Source organism: Euleptes europaea, chromosome 6, assembly GCF_029931775.1.
Source record: "Euleptes europaea isolate rEulEur1 chromosome 6, rEulEur1.hap1, whole genome shotgun sequence".
In the NCBI taxonomy this organism is placed as follows: domain Eukaryota; kingdom Metazoa; phylum Chordata; class Lepidosauria; order Squamata; family Sphaerodactylidae; genus Euleptes; species Euleptes europaea.
In genome coordinates this window covers 19,962,622-19,980,951 of record NC_079317.1, presented here as the reverse complement: position 1 = coordinate 19,980,951, position 18,330 = coordinate 19,962,622, and the positions used below count along the sequence as shown (strand labels likewise).

Sequence of the window (18,330 nt, the reverse complement as noted above, 5' to 3'; positions counted from 1 at the left end):
GAAGTTCGACAATATTTTGAAGTCACAACAGATGGCTCCAAAGAATAGCAGACCAGTGAGTAGGAAGGGGGTAGTTTAACCCCTCTCTTTCCCCACTGTTGGTCTGCTGAAACTCACCTTCCACCTCAAGTGGCTTTTCTGTCCAAAGAGATAAAAGGTACAGGAAATCATTCGTGGAGCAAAAGAAGCGGTATGTAATTGAGATTCTGAGGACGCAAATGGCTCGGCAGGGGGAGGGTTTCAAAGAACCCCCTTTCTCTATCCCCTCTGGCTTCCAGTCACTCTGAAGCCAGCAGCAGCTGCGTTACTTGACAAAAAAAAAAGAATCAGGAGAAAGAATCATGGAACTGTGCTCAAGATGTAGGTCTGACTTAAAATTATGTTTTCTATATATTTACTCCAAGCCAGCTCAGGATAGCATATACGGCTCTTCCTCGTTCCATTTTATCCTCACAACAATCCTGCATGGCAGGCTACACTGAGAGAGTGTGTGTGACTTGCCCCAGGTCACCCAGTGAGTGGGGACTGAACCTAGGTTTCCCCCAACAATCGTCCCCAATGTGATGCCCGTGAGCACTGTGGTGTCTAGGGATGCGTATCCTGGTGCCCACATCCTTCTTACTCAAAGTATCTCTTCCCCAGAGCAAAGAGCCAATCCTGGCTTTGTTCTATGTCACTGGAGCAAGAGGAACTTCAGAACAGACCAGGAGAGTTCAAGTTTGAACCTGCAGGGAGCACCCACTAGGAAATATGATGTTACAGGATGACACTTTGCTTGGAACCTCCCAATATTCCGCGATTAGCCCCTTCTTTGTGGCGGCCATTTTGAGGTGATGCCCACTACCTGTTCTCAAACTTTCAATACTGCCCACAGGCTTGGCATGGTTGGAGACCCCAGCTCTAGCCATTACACCACCAGTAGCTCTACAGTGAGAAAGAATGTCTTTATGATATGCTTGGAACTGAACCATTGCAAGAAAAAGTACAGCAAAGCTTAGAACATAAGAGTCCTGCTGTGTCAGACCAGTGGTCCATCGAGTCCAGCATCCTGTCTCACACAGTGGCCAACCAGCTACTCCAGAGAGCCAACAATATCACATAGAGGCAGAGGCCTTCCCCTGAGGTTGCCTCCTGGCATTGGTATTCAGAGGCTGGCTGCCTTTAGCATGGAGATTCCCTTCAGTCACCATGGCTAGTAACCACGGACGAATCTATCCTCCACGTATCTTGTCTACTCCCCTTTCAAAGCTGTCTACGCTTGTGGCCCATCACTTTATCCTTTGGCAACAAATTCCAAATTCTAATCACTCATTGTGTAAAGAAGTATGTCCTTTTGTCCATCCTGAGTCTTTCTTAAACCTCGAATCCTTGGATTTAATGTAGGGTTTGATTTGCATGTACAGAGCCTGCTTACATCAGCCCTGACGATGCAGCAGTACTTGGACATCCACTGGTATTGGAAGTGGGCAAAAGGATAAAGCATGCCCCTTCCCCCCGGTCTTGTTCCTTGCAATGTGCAGGTCCAGGCGCATCATCCAAACTGGCTTTTGTTCCCACTTTCTGGAGGCGTAGCTAAAACAAGAACAGCAGAATTCCACGGTACGCCCTCTATCCATCTACAACAAAATATGACATAAATATCCATCTAAAACAAAATATGACATATATGACCTGAAACAATGCCTTTGCATCCTGCAGGGATGACGTTATCTTTTCCCCTTTGCAGATGACGTGCTCCCAATATATGCTTACCCACACAAAATGGGGAAATCAGTTACAGGAGGCTATGTCTATCGGGGTTGTGAGTCTCCAAACTTGAATGGGCTGTACATATTTGGTGATTTTATGAGTGGGTAAGTGACTGCAGACTGGCTGTTAGGTGAGCAATTGATAACTCCAGCTGAAATAGTTGGATCTCGGTGTGAGATGCAAATGCTTACGCAGTCTAACCACTATTGATCTGCTGCCGCTGCTTGCTGGCATTGCACTCAAGGCCGGATGCTTTATCCCAGCTGGCTCCTTGGAAGCAAGGACATAACATGGGGGTACATGAGTTGAGTACAGGTATGTGAATGGAACAATAGGGTAGGCTCATGCAAATAACCTGGCTGCGCTTTGAAGCTGATTGGACATCTTAGTGAGGGTTTGATGCTGTTTGGTGCGCTTTGAAGCTGATTGGATATCTTAGTGAGGGTTTGATGCTGTCGTTTATAGAGTGAGAGGGAGGGGTGGCCAAGTCACCACATGGTAAGTCTTCTTTGTTGTTAGCAAAGAAAGTTTTGCCATAGTAAATTACATAGTAATTTAACAGTTAGAGCTGTTCCTCAGTGGAACAGGCTTCCTCGGGAGGTGGTGAGCTCTCCTTCCCTGGAGGTTTTTAAGCAGAGGCTAGATGGCCATTTGTCAGCAATGCTGATTCTATGAACAGGCAGTTCATGAGAAGGAGGGCATCTTGGCCATCTTCTGGGCACTTGGGGATGTGGCAGGGGAGGTAGTTGTGAATTTCCTGCATTGTGCAGGGGGTTGGACTAGATGACCCTGGTGGTACCTTCCAACTCTATGATTCTAAGGTTAGCATATAATAAACTGGACTTCTGTAGGTAGAGCATTTGCTTTGGTGCATTTTCATTATTTTTAAAAAATATTTGGTGGTTGATTGCCTAGAAAAGATGGAGCACATTTTAAATGAACACATTTCTTCCAAATATGGATGAACTTTCCAGCAGTAACTTTTTTTTGTAGTCCTGTAACTTCTACATGCCTTGACCTGGGTGGCCCAGGTTAGTTTGGTCTCATGAGATCTCAGAAGCTAAGTAGGATCGGCCTTGGTTAGTACTTTGATGGGAGACCACCAAGAAATCCCAGGGTCGCTATGCAGAGGAAGGCAATGGCAAACCACCTCTGTTAGTCTCTTGCCTTGAAAACCCTACAGGGTTGCCATAAGTCGGCTGCAACTTGATGACACTTGATACACACACACACACACACAACTTCTATGCACCTGAATTTTAAAGTGCCTGTTAAACCTTCACACACAACAGGACTAAACAATGTCTAATCCATAGGTTTTGTGCAGGTTCCTAAGGTACCATGCAAAATCCTATGAATCCCAGCTTTTATTTAATTTTTAAATTAAGTCTCTAGTCCTCATAGTTAAGGCGGCAATAGCACAATAGGATTGGAATTAAAAATCAAATTTTTAAAAGCAGGAATACGTTCTGTTTTTAATCTTCGTAGAATACAGATTGTAAAATAGCGAACTGTAATTTCGCCATTTATTCTGTTCAGTTGCAAATGATAATCTCGCACAGAGGTACAAATTAACATGGCTCTTGAGTGCAACTCTCTGTATGATATGTAATGCATTGTGGTGGCACATAGTATCTTGGAAGAAAGATGGGATGCATATTTAATAGTCCTGATTAGAGATTAGAATAGTCCTGATTAGAGATTATCTTCTAGTTGCTTGGTGGCAGTTAATTGTTTTAATTTTGCCTTTTGCAGACGTCTAATGTCCTTGAAGGAGAACCGTGTCACTGGGGAGTGGCAGTACAATGAAATATGCATGGGAACAGGACAAACTTGTATGTTCCCTGGGCTTATCAATAACTACTATCAGTATATCATCTCATTTGCAGAAGATGAGGCAGGTAATCATTTCAACTGCTTAGTCGGATGAATGACTGAAGTTCTAACGCTTTTGGACTAGCAGAATGGTATCTGTCTCAGAATTCATATAGTTTTCCCTACAGTCCCCCATTCCTCAGTGCAGATTGGGTCTGCAGGTCACATGACTTAGACTATTCCACCCCCCACCCCCGATATGCACACACAATAAGAATATAAGAATTGCCTTGCTGTCTGGGTCTGAGAGGTCTATGTAGTCTAGCAGTCTTATTTTAAGCAGCAACCAACCAAATGCCTCTCGGCAGTCACATGAAGGTAATTAGCCATTCCCTAAGGTCAAGGGGTTTATTATATTTTGTTATTTATGTTATTTATAGTCCACCTTTCTCACTGAGACTCAAGGCGGATTGCAGTGTAAATCAATACAACGAGTAAAATAGAATATCCAATAAGCAATACAATAGGATTAGGATTGCAGAAATCTGAAACAGAGCTGAAACAAAGCATACATATTAGCATGATTTGACAAACAATGCAGAAATTACATAGTAGGATACAGCAACAGGTGTTTTATTTATGTACAACATTTATTAGTTGTATATGGAATATTCTGTTTGGCTGTCATGGTGAATTCTCCGTTGATAGACCCGTCCTCCATAAAGTCTAGCTTTGTATATCAAATGGTTCCTAACTGGTGGATACTCTACAGGAGAAAGATCTTGTGATTTTGGTGGATAACTGAATGAAAATGTCAACTGAGTGTGCAGGCTTGGTGGAAAAGGTCAATTCCATGTTATGGGTAATTAGGGAATTGAGTTTTGTTGATAACATTTTAGAGTGTGATAATCTTCAAAAGGAAGTAAAGGGCTGGAAGCTCTTCACAATTTGTAGCCTTAGGCAAATAAGCAACCCCCCCCACAAATGTTTAGCATTGTTGCTAAGCAGCAATTTTCATAATTTTTGTAGTTTGAGTTGGTGTTCTTGGCTATTTGAAACCTAAGATTCTTTGGCATCCTGTCATGGCAACTGTTTGCCAGAATCCCCGAGGTACATTTAAACAGCATTGTTTTTGGACAGTCAAGTAGATGAACCCTAACTGAATAGGTGGAAAATATCTGGATGGACCATTCTTTTATTTTATAAAGGAAACATCATTGGAATAGTAAACACGCCTGTTCTTTTGCGGGGGATGAGAGTCTCTAGCTAAGGAGCATCTGTAAGGGATAAGATACAGTTTTGTAAGGCAGCTAGAGTGGTATAATGGATAGAAGATTGAACTTGAACTAGGCAGAAGTTGACCAAGCATGGGTCACCATGTCATATGGTCTTCCTCTGGTTCTCTACCCACTTTCTCCACACCATACATAGTGTTGGAACCTGCTATCTGCCTATGGAAGGCAGTGATTGTCATGGATCTTCCGCACTTTCCTCTCCCCCCCACAGCTGACTTTTCCAACCCACTGATGAGAGGGCAAGTAGGTTAAAGGACCAAAGACCTTCCTCTGCTTAGATCCTGGAGACCAGATGCCAAACAGAATAGAGACTATGATCTTGGGGAACCAATGAGCTGGCTCAGTATAAGGCAGTTTCAAACGGGAGAGCCTAATTAAACCCACTGCTTAACCTGTGGTTGGTGGCATTTTCTCAGCCCAACCTTCACAAAACTATGAGGATATGATCTTAGACGTGCCACTCTTAGCTTCTTGGAGGAAGGGTGGAATGTCCATGTGATAAATAAAATAGTTAATCTTAATAGCCCTCCGATAAGTAATGAATTACAATAATTGGGGCAGTGCCTAGTTTGGTGAAGATTATGAAGGCAGGTTCACTAAATTCTCCTTGAAATGTCTGCCATATGTAAAAATCTTTTTTTTTCCCATCTAAAGGAGACAATTAAGTTGTTAAGTCACTTAGATATAATGGTTTTGGGAAGTCTTGTAAAAAGATAGATCCATTGTTTGGATGGAAACCAATTCATGTGAAGCATTTGTTAAAATGTACTTGTACATTTTCTAGATAATACCACACTCCTATAGATGTTTATGTGGAGATGGCCTGGCACACTGATTGCTGTGGAACCTGCTTCCAAGTAGTTATATTTAGAGTCATGGCAGACATCTGCATGTTATTGGTTTCATTCAGAGACCTGGTTAATGTATTGAAAATCAATTTAAGGTTTGTTTGTTTGTATAAGGTTTGCTTTTGGCAAATATACAGTGCAATCCTAAACAAGAGTTACACCCTTCTAAGTCATTGGGCTTAGAAGAAGGTAACTCTGTTTAGGGTGGCACTGATAATGTGCTGCCCTGTGATGCCAGGTTAGTCCCCTTGTTTACTGGAACACTTCATAATGCATGCAGATTATTCATGCCTGGTTTTTTCCCCCTGAAGGAGAACTCTATTTCATGTCAACCGGAGTACCAAGTGCTACCGCTCCCAATGGAGTAGTTTACAAAATAGTCGACACCTCTCGGTAAGATTTGGGCCTCATTTTCTTGTAAACATTTGGGATCTCTAATATATGGGAGAACGTTAAGTGTGGCTTCTGTGACGCAGTGGACTGCAGTCTTCCTTCTTACCATCTTTTTCTCTCTCCTTATACTCTCTTTTTTGTGTTCCTGGTGGTATCAGGAGAGCACCACCTGGCAAATGTCGTACTGAGCCTCTGCCAGTCAAAACGAAAAGCAAACTCATCAAGTTTGTAGCCAAAGAAAGTAAGTATTGAACCTATTACGTGAAATAATATTTCATGCTGCAGGTTTGGGGGAGGGGCTAAAGTTGCGATTCACGCTGGGAATTTTCAAGGGAGTGAGCTGATGGGGCTGCAAGCCAAGGAGACGGATTGGGATGTCGAGACCTTGCAAGGAATTTCATTTGAGTCCAACTTGTGGTTTCATGGGGCATGATGGCATGCCTGCCCACACAAGACAATTTACTCGTTAATGGCAAGCAGGATCACCCTTCTTGCAAGCACTATCTGTTTTATTTTATCCTTGGCATCTGTACTGCAAATCCAGTGAGTGAAAAAAAAATCCACCAAAAGCACGAGGAGTCTTTTACAACTTTCCTGAATTCTAGACGTAGTACAAGCAACCTGGGCTCCTGCTTGTTGGGAGAAGGAAGGAGTAAATGATAGAAAGGCAAGAAAGGCAGAAGGCTCGTAAGTTCCTGTAAGGCTTTCAGAGTCATAAGCACGCTTGTATGTTATAGCAATTACTAGGGTTGCCAGGTCCCTCTTTGCCATCAGTGGGAGGGTTTTGGTGGTGGAGCCTGAGGAGGGCAGTGTTTGGGGAGGGACTTAAATGCCATAGAGTCCAGTTGCCAAAGCAGCCATTTTCTCCAGGAGAACTGATCTCTGTTGGCTGGAGATCAATTGTAATAGCAGGAGATCTGCAGCTACTACCTGGCAACCCTAGCAATTACCGTGATCAGAGGATTAGCCATGCTGGTCTGCAGCAGAACAGATAGATTTGCGTTCAGTAGTCCCTTAGAGACCCAACAAGATTTTTGGGGGTATAAGTTTTTGAGAGTCAAAGATCCCTGTCAGATACCATCTTTGTCATATACCATCTTGCTGGTCTCTAAGGTACTGCTTGACTCGAATCTAGCAATTACAGTGATGTTTCTCAACTAAAATATGGCATAAAAGTCAGCACGGAGGCAAATTGTTTATCTGACACAGGGCAGTGATTTGCGAAATAATTTAATTATCATTAATTAGATTTTACTTTTATTCTGCCCTGGCTCCAAGGATGGCTTACGTGGTTTTCTTTCTTTCCCCCCTCTAATTTTTTGTGCACAACAATTCTGTGAGGTGGGTTATTCAGAGATAGGACTGCAGGTAATTAATTGTGCAGGTGGTGTCATTTTCTGCAGCGTAGCTGAGTATTCATCCTTGTGAAGATCACTAAAATACCGTGTACCTGTGGTGTGAAACGGAATTAATCTGTGAATGTATTTCTGTTGTTAAAAATTAAAAGCAAGAAGAAGTGACTTGCAGTGAATATTTGCAATAAGAAACATCTGCCATCTGTTCAAACAAGAAATTTAAAATGCATCACACGATGTCCATTAATATTATGCCATTAATACTGAACAACATCCAATTTGGGATGAATTTTATTTTTAATGTTGGGCGTTAATAATTAAAAAAATTAGCAGAGAAACAGGAACCCTGGAAGTTTCTGTTATCTGTGGTGGTGAGGAAATATCTGTGCCCTTTCTGTTGCCGCTCTCATTAAAAAAACAAAAAGGAAAAGTTATTTCTCCCCACCACCGCGGCACAGAAAGTTTTGTGTGTTCCCTTGGCAACTCTGCTTTCTTTACGCACATTCCAATTACCAGAAAGAATAAAGCTCTGAATGCTCCCAATCCTACCCACCGGCAAATGAAACGGCGTCTGGCACAATAGAGAGCCGGGAGTTCTCACCGCCTGTTAACAGCCAATCTGCAGTAGTAATGAAGACCGCAGCAGAAAACAAAAATGCTGGCAGTGTAAGAAGTTGGCTGCTGCTTCCTCTTTGAAAGTTCAGTATCCCGCTCACGGAACAACCCGCTTGCATTTCTGGGTAGTGATGTTTTGTCTCTCTGTTTTCCCAACCCAGAGCTTATAATAAAAGCGCCGACGCAGCGTCCTAAACTAAGAACCACGACTCGAGCTCCGGCGAAGGCCAAAACGACAGCGGAACCACCTCGGGTCACGACTCCAGACTGGGTGGCACAAATCTTGACTCTTCTAAGAAGTCAAAACAGAGTGCTGATGACCACCGTGCCGCCAAAAACCAAAGCCCCGAAGCCCAGGAAAGGCGGGAGGACTGGGGGAAGGAGAGGGCAGAGGAGGAAGACTAGGCCAAGCAGCGCTCCCACACAGCCACGGAACGGTGCAGTCCGAATAATGAACGGCAGCGTGGAAGCGAGGGACCGAGGGAGGGTGGAAATCTTCATCAACGGAAAGTGGGGCACCGTCTGCGATGACTTGTGGACCTCCAAGGCAGCGGCGGTAGTCTGCCGCCAGTTGGGCTACGCTTTTGTGATCAGGGCAACCAAGAAAGCAGAGTTTGGGGAGGGGCGTTCGCTTCCCATTCTTCTCGATGATGTTCAGTGCTCAGGCCGGGAGAGAACCCTACTGGAATGTTCTCACGCCGACATTGGGAAGCACAATTGTTCCCACAAAGAGGACGCAGGAGTGATATGTAGTCATGAAGATGTTACTGAGACTGAACAATAGCTGGAATGGGAGCATTGAGTAGCTGCTTTGTTTTTGGTCTTGTTTCACTCGCCATCACCCCTCCGACGACTTCGAGTCTTTGATTGGATTATGCATGCCGTTTCTGTCAGAGGTTGCCTCGCTGTCCCCCTAGGTTTCCCCGCGTTTTGCCTGTGTTTTCAGAGACCTGTTTTACCTTGAATTTGCAAACGCAGGGAAACGCAGGGGGAGAGCGAGGCGACCTCTGACGGTCAGAAACGGCATGCATAATCAGCACAAAGACCTGAAGTCATCAGAGGGGTGACGGCGAGTGAAACAGCTATGCATAAAAGACCTTTGTTTAATGCCATTGTCTGATGTGGATGGTGTTTATCAAATGACTAAGTCTGGGTCAGTGACTGCAGTTTTGAAAATGTAATAGGAACTGTTGTAAATAACTGAATGGTCATGTTGGATAGCTGGATTAAAAAAAGAGAGAGTAAACGCTGGCCATGTGACTCCTCCTGGTTTAAAACAAGTATAACTCCTCACCATAAAATACAAGCATCTTATTTCTCGCTGTTTGTAACGGGGCTTATCAAATGTTCCCTTCTTGATTTCTAAGATTATTCCAACCTCTGCAAAGTAGACCGAGAAGCCTTTTTCAAAAATATTAAATGAAAGGCACAATTCATAATTGCTGGAATGGAGACCCAAAGTGGTCTGGTTCTGCAAACTGTCCAGGTCTGCTGATTTCTCAGACTTCCAGCATTTTGTCAAATTATGTATTTTTGGAACAAATCTGCCTTTCCTCTTCAGAAGTCCTCAAGGCAGCTTACAAGCATTTATTAAAAAATCACATCATTGAATCCTAAGGTTTCCAGGTCCCTCTTTGCCACCAGCAGGAGATTTTTGGGGCGGAGCCTGAGGAGGGCAGGGTTTGGGGAGGGGAGGGACTACAGTGCCATAGAGTCCAATTGCCAAAGCAGCCATTTTCTCCAGGTGAACTGATCTCTATCGGCTGGAGATCAGTTGTAATAGCAGGAGATCTCCAGCTAGTACCTGGAGGTTGGCAACCCTACTGAACCCCAAACTGATACATTCAATGGCAGTAAACATCAATTGCTATTAAAAGTTTGGGTGCAGAGGATGGACTTCATCTGCCACTAAGAGATAATAATAGTGCCAAGTGACAGTTCCAAAGGAGGGAAACCACCACAGAGAAGACCCTCTCTTCAGTAACCACATACAGTTCTGGGTGGATTTTTGTGGTTCTTTTTTAAACTCTTGCATGAGGGTATGGTAGTATTCATTTATTCAAATATTTTACTTTGCTTTTCTCCCGCACTTGAATGGTCCTCTGACAGAAAACGCATCACGATTAAAATAAAAAGATACAGTTCAACAAACTCCCCAATACAACGACAAAGCAGATAGTGAGCCACAAGGGCATCTGGGCTGGGCCTGGATCTGTCAGTATGAATCACACAAGGCCACAAGCTAAAATAGGTTCTCCAACCTCCAGGTACTAGCCAGAGATCTCTATAGGCTGGAGATCAGTTGTAATAGCAGGAGATCAGTTCACCTGGAGAAAATGGCCGCTTTGGCAATTGGACTCTATGGCATTGAAGTCCCTCCCCAAACCCCAACCTCCTCAGGCTCTGCCCCAAGAACCTCCCGCCGGTGGCGAAGAGGGACTTGACAACCCTAGGCTAAAAGCCAAGGACCAAGAGCCTTTTGCCTCATCCCAGAAGCTGGCACTTCAGACCAAGCCTAAGCTTGAAATAGGAGAGACAGATGCTCAGCCAAGTTCTTAGTCAGCTGCCTCAGATTTCACAATTTTCTCCCCAGTGACACTCTAAGTAAGTCTAAGAATGGCTTCCAGAAAAGGTCAGTATGAGAAACAGGGTTGGATAATTTCAGAGGGGAGCCACGTTGGTCTGCAGTAGAACAAGGCCAGTAGCACCCTAGAGACCAACATGATTTTGGGGGTATCAGCTTTCGAGAGTGGAAGTTCCCTTCGATAACCTCGGGGGTAGGATAGGAATTACAACGAGCAATTCTTCTGTTGTGAACCTGAATTCTTAATCCCTGAGCACAACTGTTCTTCTATATCCTTGTCATGAGGTGCCAAATTCACAGCACCCCCTGAGAATACATCAGCTTTGTCATCACAGATGGATACGTAGATGGTTGAATCAGAAGCTGCTATGAAGTAGTGTGTGCGTGTGGGGGGGGTTGGCAATGGAGTTGCACTCTGTGTGGGAAGTGTACATGAAAGACCCAGTGGCTCCAGAGTGTCAGATGAGTGGGGAGCCACCAAAGAACTGGTAGGACAGTAGGGAACCTCGGAGGAAGCAGCAGCTCTGTCCTTGAAGACAACCTCAGGTGAACAGAGGCCGTAGCTAGAAGGCAAGCAGCTAAAGATGGGATCAATTACATCTAGTGTAGATGGGCTTTTAGGTGCTCAGCAGGCTACGACCAGATGTTGGGGCGTTGCCTTCCTGTCCAAGAGTAGACCCATCAGCCCTGCTCTGAAGAACAGTCCTACATTCTTTCAATGTTTCTGTGTGCTACGGAATGGAAATTTCAACTCTTATTAGCTGCAGAACAAGTATGTAAAGAACCTGAAAGGCATGACTCAGTGTAAAGGGGGGGGGGGAGACAGGAAATCCAAAATGAGAGCTGTCAAGGCCAATATGGTTCTGATGCATCAGACAGAGGAAGGAAGCAAGGACATCAAAACATGTCAAGGCCGTGGGGGCTTAAAGCTTCCCGTTTCCTGTATTGTCAGACCCAGACAGAACATGATTTCAGTAACGATGTTTGTGGCGTTTTCTGCTCCATTGAGTATTTGGTGAAGCAGAAGCAGTTTATGCAAGGATGAAAATGTTGATTTTTCTTCCAAGGTTTTAAACTCCAGACAACTCATCTCTCCCCTGTTTCTCAGTGCTTTCCAAGCTATGTAGATAGAAGCAGCCTTGAAAGGTCAGCTCAAGATCATCCCAAGAATACAACCCTTTACTTCCCTATAAGCGAGAGGCTGTTAGCCATTCCTCTGGGAAGAAATAAAGCTCTCTATGTGTATGTGTGTATGGTACACATGAAGCTACCTTATACTGAATCAGACCACCAATCCGTCAAAGTCAGTATTATGTACTCAGACCGGCAGTAGCTCTCCAGGTTCTTGGGTAGAGGTCTTCACATCACCTACTCCCTGATCTTTTTAACTGGAGATGTTGGGGATTGAACCTGGGACCTTCCGCATGCCAAATGAGCCACAGCCCCTCCCCAGGTGGCAAAGCTTACTCAGTATCCCCTAAGAACCTGAAGATGTAAGCTGTGACTCACAAAAGCTCACACCCTGCCAGAAATGTTGTTAGTCTTTAAGGGGCTACTGGCTCTTGTTCTTTTCTACTGCTACAGACAGACTTAACACCCATCATGATCTATCAATATCACCTGACCGTGTTGAGCCAGCAGCTGCCACGACCAAAGACGTAGTGGAAGCATTGACCTTATGAGAGCACAGCCAAGATGATGAGGATGGGGACAATATATTTCAGTCCTCCACCCAGTATCCAGATTTGGGAGAGAGGCAGCATCATCTTTTGAGTTGGGCAGAGCGAGCCCCATTTGTGATGTACTTGCGAAATGTGTATGGCACCTCTCCACACACCTGTTCAAGGTAGCTGACAAAAGATCAGATATAAAACCAGCATGAAAGTAATTTTAAAGTCAACAAACCCAGCTATTAAAAACACAACAGTTCTTTACCGTTTCCTCAGAACCTGGCAGCCATGTATGCTTTGAGACAGTAGGGATGGGCCTGATTTGGACAGGGCTGTTCGTCATGTGGCAATGGACTCAACGCTGGATTGGAGGATGGGAGCAGAAGGCAACTGCTGATGTGAGAGTGAACAAAAAATATTCACCAAAAATGAATTTTTTTTTAACAACATAGGAGTCTAGGTAGTCAGCCTAGTGGCCTATTCAGTCCAGTATCCTAACGCAGTGGCCAGCCAGTTATTCTGAAGGGCTTAGAGGCCAAGACCTCCCCTGATGTTGCCTCCTAGCACTGGTACTCAAGAGGTTTTAGAAGAAGAGTTGGTTTTTATATGCCGATTTTGCCTACCTATTTAAGGAGAATCAAACCGGCTTACAATCTCTTTCCCTTCCTCTCCCCGCAACAGACACCTTGTGAGGTAGGTAGGCTGAGACAGTTTTGAGAGAACTGTGACTAGCCCAAGGCCAGCCAGCGGGCTTCATGTGTAGGAGTGGGGAAACCAACCCAGTTCACCAGATTAGCCTCCCCCGCTCATGTGGAGGAATGGGGAATCAAACCCGGTTCTCCAGATTAGACTCCATCGCTCCTAACCGCGATACCACTCTGGCTCTCCTTTAGTGCCTCTGAATGTAGCGGTTCCCTTTAGTCACCAGGGCTAGTAGCTACTGATCCTCCATGAATTTATCTAATCCCTTAATTTAAAACCAGGTGGAATCCTCTGCTCTTTTCCATCATTCATCCTCTGTACAGTTCTTGGCGATTATTTCACGCTCTTTTAAAATGCACGTCCTAAGAAACTGTCCTACTGCCACTAGGTGGCGAACGAATCCTGCGGTGCTTCATTCCTGGGGCTCACCTCGTACTTTGCCTCTTCACCCCACAACAGTTTTGAAATAGGTTGAAATAGGTTGAGATGTTATCTGAAATAGGTTGAGATCCTTGGTGGACTGCACTATGGCCCTTCACTCTCCTTAGTGTAGGGGAAGTGCATACACCAACAGAACACAGTGCAATCCTAGCAGGTCTACTCAGAATCCTACTAAAGTCTGCTCAAAGGTCCTTACTTCCAAGAAAGTGTTCTTAAAATTGCCCTGCTGAGGTGGTAATTGTTTCTAGATTTCACTGTGGTGGCTATGGGGGGGGGGGAGAGAAGAGGGGGAATTCTGAGATGATTGTCCACTAGGGTTGCCAACCTCCAGGTACTAGCTGGAGATCTCCTGCTATTACAACTGATCTCCAGCCAATAGAGATCTGTTCACCTGAAGAAATGGCCGCTTTGGCAATTGGACTCTATGGCATTGAAGTCCCTCCCTTCCCCAAACCCTGCCCTCCTCAGACTCCGCCCCAACAATCTCCTGCCTGTGGCGAAGAGGGAATGGCAACCCTACCCCTCCCCTTCAGTGGAGTTCCAAGGGCTCTGATTGACTGGCAATCATTTGGACTTGCATGAGGCCAAAATTGCAAGGATTGGTTCAGAGACCTTTTGGGGGATGATTGCCACACACAATTACTCAACTTGGATCCTGGGATGCCTGGGAGAAACATTATATACATATTTTAAATAATCTTTTAAAATAAAGTGTGGCTATATTGATATTGTGGTTGCCACTAATATAAGACAACCTGATGTGAATACTCAAAACGAGTTCTGACATCTGCCAGTCATACACAATTCTGCAAACGTAGAATCACAAGCTCACATGCTGACTGATATTGCGGCACTGCCATTCTAAAAAAACCTAGTAAAACTATTTACATTTCATCAAGCTCACATGCTAATTCCTGCATTACCAAAATGCTTTAATGGCTTGACTGGCATTGCCATTTTATTAATGAGAAATAACTTACCATTGCAGAAACTATTCGTGAAATATTTCATTCTTTTTAAGTATTCTCCACAAGATTGGTATGTGACCAAGGAAAAAGCTGCAAATTTGAAGAAATATTAAAAGGGATTTAGGAGCCCTGTGGGCTACGTTGAATACTCTGTAGGTCAAAATGACAATGGGGAAAGTTCAAAGACAGCTTGACCTCTTATATCATTTCATAAACGATTTCACACTTAAATGTATAACTTCTGGAGTTTAGGGTTCCCAACCTCGAGGTGGCACCTGGAGTTCTCCCAGAATTACAATTGATCTCCAGACTACAGAGATCAGTTCCCCTGGAGGAAATGGCTGCTTCAGGTGGAAGACTCTATGGCATCATATCTCTGCTAAGCATCCTTCCCCAAACTCCAACACCCCGCCCCCCAAGGCACAGCTTCCAAATCTCCGGGAATTTCCCAAGGCACAGTTGGCAACCCTGATCCCTTAGGAATCACAGAACACAATATAGCAATAGTTAACACAGGGAGAATTCTATGCACGCTGAATTATACACACATGAATCCACACACCTTATACTGAATCAGATTATTGGTCCATCACAGTCAGTATTGTCTACTCAGACTGGCTGCGGCTCTCCAGGGTCTCAGGCAGATGTCTTTAGCACCACCTGCTACCAAATGCTGTAACTGCAGAAGCCGAGGATTGAACCTAGGACCTTCTGCATGCCAAGCAGAGGCTCTTCCCATAGAGGTGAACTTTAGGAAGGAATGTGCAAGGTGTTGTAATGACATTTAGAACACCTTTAGAAAGTTCTCAAGTTCCCCAGAGAACTGATTCAGCTTATGAATGAAATTAAAATGTTAATTTTACATACTATGGGCCTAGAAGCCCTAAAAGCAAGAACTCCAACAACCCTCTTACAGCACCAACTCCTTGGCCTTCCTTGCAAAGTTACCCAGAGACTTATGGCTATCAAAATGAGCTATTTATTGTGTACTGCTTTTGTGGGCTTTTTACCGCAGAGTGAAGCAGCAAACCCCAGCAAATACTACATGGCTCAAAATGCAGGGAACAAAATTAGAATGTGTACCACCAAAGCATCAAACCACATGCTAATCAGAAAAGGCATGGAGGAAAGCCGGTCCTCTTTGGGCCTGTGAACCCCGTGCTGGAGGTCTTTACAACAGAACTGTAAGGTTTGTAAGTAAGTGCTGTCAAATTGCAACAACTTATGACAATCCCAGTCAGGGCTTTCAAGGCAAGAGACAAACAGAGGTGGTTTGCTATTGCCTTCTTCTGCAGAACCTTCCTTGGTAGTCTCCCAGTCAAATACTGACCCTGCTCAGCTTCCAAGATCTAACGAGATCAGGATATACCATGCCGCCTTCCCTCCAGTTATGAGGTAGGCCAGTACTATTATCCTCACATTGCAGACATGGAGCTGAGCTTACGCTCTTCTATCACATTTCTTTCTCAGTCTCCTCCAAGGAGCTTTGGGTGGCGATATACTTGGGTCTCCCCTCCTCCATTTTATCCAATATTTATCCAATAACTTTTAGTACCCTTGGGCTCCAGCACGACTTACCTTGCCCTTGGAGGGCCAGGGATGTAATCGTATTTTATGTGGATATATTTTACGTAGCAGCAAAAAAGACCAAAGGCCAGGAGGGCCATGGCAAGCAAGAAGCGCGGCAAGCCCCAGGTTGCCCCCAGAGCTTCTGTAACTGCCAGGAGCATCTCGTTGACCGTTGCAATGCCAGGTTCCCTCTGTTGCTCTCTGTTTCTCTTAGGTGTTGTTGGTCACCTAAAGAAGATCGGTGAAGTTCTTGAGAAACCACTTTTATGTAGGCTGGAGATAGAATGGGAGGAACCTATTTGCTTTCAGCCTCAGTAACTCCAATTCCAAAATAGTCTGAGGAACAATTTTGCCATGTGAGATACGCAAGAAAGCCTGCCTCCACTATTATTTTCAAATGAATACTCAGGTCCAGCATTTGTGGAACATTCTTCGATGATTATGTCAATGAAGAGAACACCTGCTAGATAGGGAATTTGGCCCATCTGATTTCGAGCCTTTGTTGCTGTTACGTAAAATCAGTGGGAGAGAGCTTCAAATGTTACCTACTAGATAGGGAATTTGGCCCATCTGATTTCCAGCCTTTGTGGCTGTTGCATAAAATCAGTGGGAGAGAGCTTCAAATGTTGAGCTACAAACTATACACTATACCAAAATAATTACATTTATTGCAAGGTGTATACTATAAAGTTGTTAAAAACATAGGGCCTGGAATACTAATGTCAGACTAATCTTATCTCGTAGGTTATCCGGGCTGTGTAACCGTGGTCTTGGAATTTTCTTTCCTGACGTTTCGCCAGCAACTGTGGCAGGCATCTTCAGAGTAGTAACACTGAAGGACAGTGTCTCTCAGTGTCAAGGGTGTAGGAAGAGTAATATATAGTCAGAAAGGGGTTGGGTTTGAGCTGAGTATTGTCCTGCAAAAGTATTGTCCTGTAAGTATCAAGATAATGTGCTAATGAGGGTATGGTATGTTAATATGGAACCATTGTATCCTGAAGTGATCTGTTAATGTGTGTAATCCAAAGCTAATCTGTATGGCTATTGTTGAATGTTGTCTTTGTCTGGAGGTTTTTCAGGGCAGGAAGCCCTCCAGACAAAGACAACATTCAACAATAGCCATACAGATTAGCTTTGGATTACACACATTAACAGATCACTTCAGGATACAATGGTTCCATATTAACATACCATACCCTCATTAGCACATTATCTTGATACTTACAGGACAATACTTTTGCAGGACAATACTCAGCTCAAACCCAACCCCTTTCTGACTATATATTACTCTTCCTACACCCTTGACACTGAGAGACACTGTCCTTCAGTGTTACTACTCTGAAGATGCCTGCCACAGTTGCTGGCGAAACGTCAGGAAAGAAAATTCCAAGACCACGGTTACACAGCCCGGATAACCTACAAGAACCAATTAACTCTGACCGTGAAAGCCTTCGACAATATTTTTAATCTTATCTCCTTTTTTTTGAAAAAGTTACTACCTTGCTGGATCAGGGGAATGCAGTAGATGTAGTTTATTTTGATTTCAGTAAGGATTTTGATAAGGTTCCCCATAATATTCTTGTTGACAAATTGGGAAAATGTGATCTAGATCCTATTTCTGTTAGGTGGATCTGTAACTGGTTGACAGATTGCACCCAAAGAGTGCTTGTTAATGGTTCCTCATCCACTTGGAGAGGAGTGACTAGTGGAGTGCCTCAGGGATCTGTCCAGGGCCCTGTGTTGTTCAACATCTTTATAAATGATTTGGATGAAATAATAAAGGGGATGCTTATTAAATTTGCAGACAATACTAAATTGGGAGGGGTAGCAAATATGGTAGAAGACCGAGCCAGGTTACAGGATGATCTTGACAGGCTGGAGAATTGGGCTAAAACTAATAAAATGCATTTCAACAGAGATAAATGTAAAGGTCTGCATTTAGGCAGGAAAAATCAAATGCATAATTATAGGATGTGGGAGACTTGTCTTAGCAGTAGTGTGTGTGAAAAGGATCTAGGAGTCTTAGGAGACCAAACACTGAACATGAGTCAGCAGTGTGATGCGGTAGCTAAAAAGGCAAATGCGATCTTGGGCTGTATCAACAGAAGTATAGTATCCAGATCACGCAAAGTGCTGGTATCACTTTATTCTGCTCTGGTTAGACCTCACCTACTGTGTTCAGTTTTGGGCACCACAATTTAAGAAGGATGTAGACAAGCTGGAATGTGTCCAGAGGAGGGCAACAAAGATGGTGAGGGGTTTGAAGACCAAGTCCTATGAGGAAAGGTTGAAGGAGCTGGGAATGTTTAGCCTGAAGAGAAGAAGA

At 44.1% G+C, this 18,330-nt stretch overlaps 1 protein-coding gene across 1 annotated transcript in view; it reads left to right on the top strand.

Moving 5' to 3' along the window:
- The window catches only part of HHIPL1 (HHIP like 1), a 30,943-nt gene extending 22,089 nt beyond the window's left edge, over positions 1-8,854 (top strand). The window contains exons 5-9 of the mRNA XM_056851293.1: positions 1,727-1,853; positions 3,505-3,650; positions 6,019-6,100; positions 6,259-6,341; positions 8,232-8,854. Coding sequence (XP_056707271.1) covers positions 1,727-1,853; positions 3,505-3,650; positions 6,019-6,100; positions 6,259-6,341; positions 8,232-8,854 — 1,061 coding nt within the window. The remainder of the gene's footprint in view (positions 1-1,726; positions 1,854-3,504; positions 3,651-6,018; positions 6,101-6,258; positions 6,342-8,231) is intronic.
- The last annotated feature ends 9,476 nt before the right edge of the window (positions 8,855-18,330 follow it).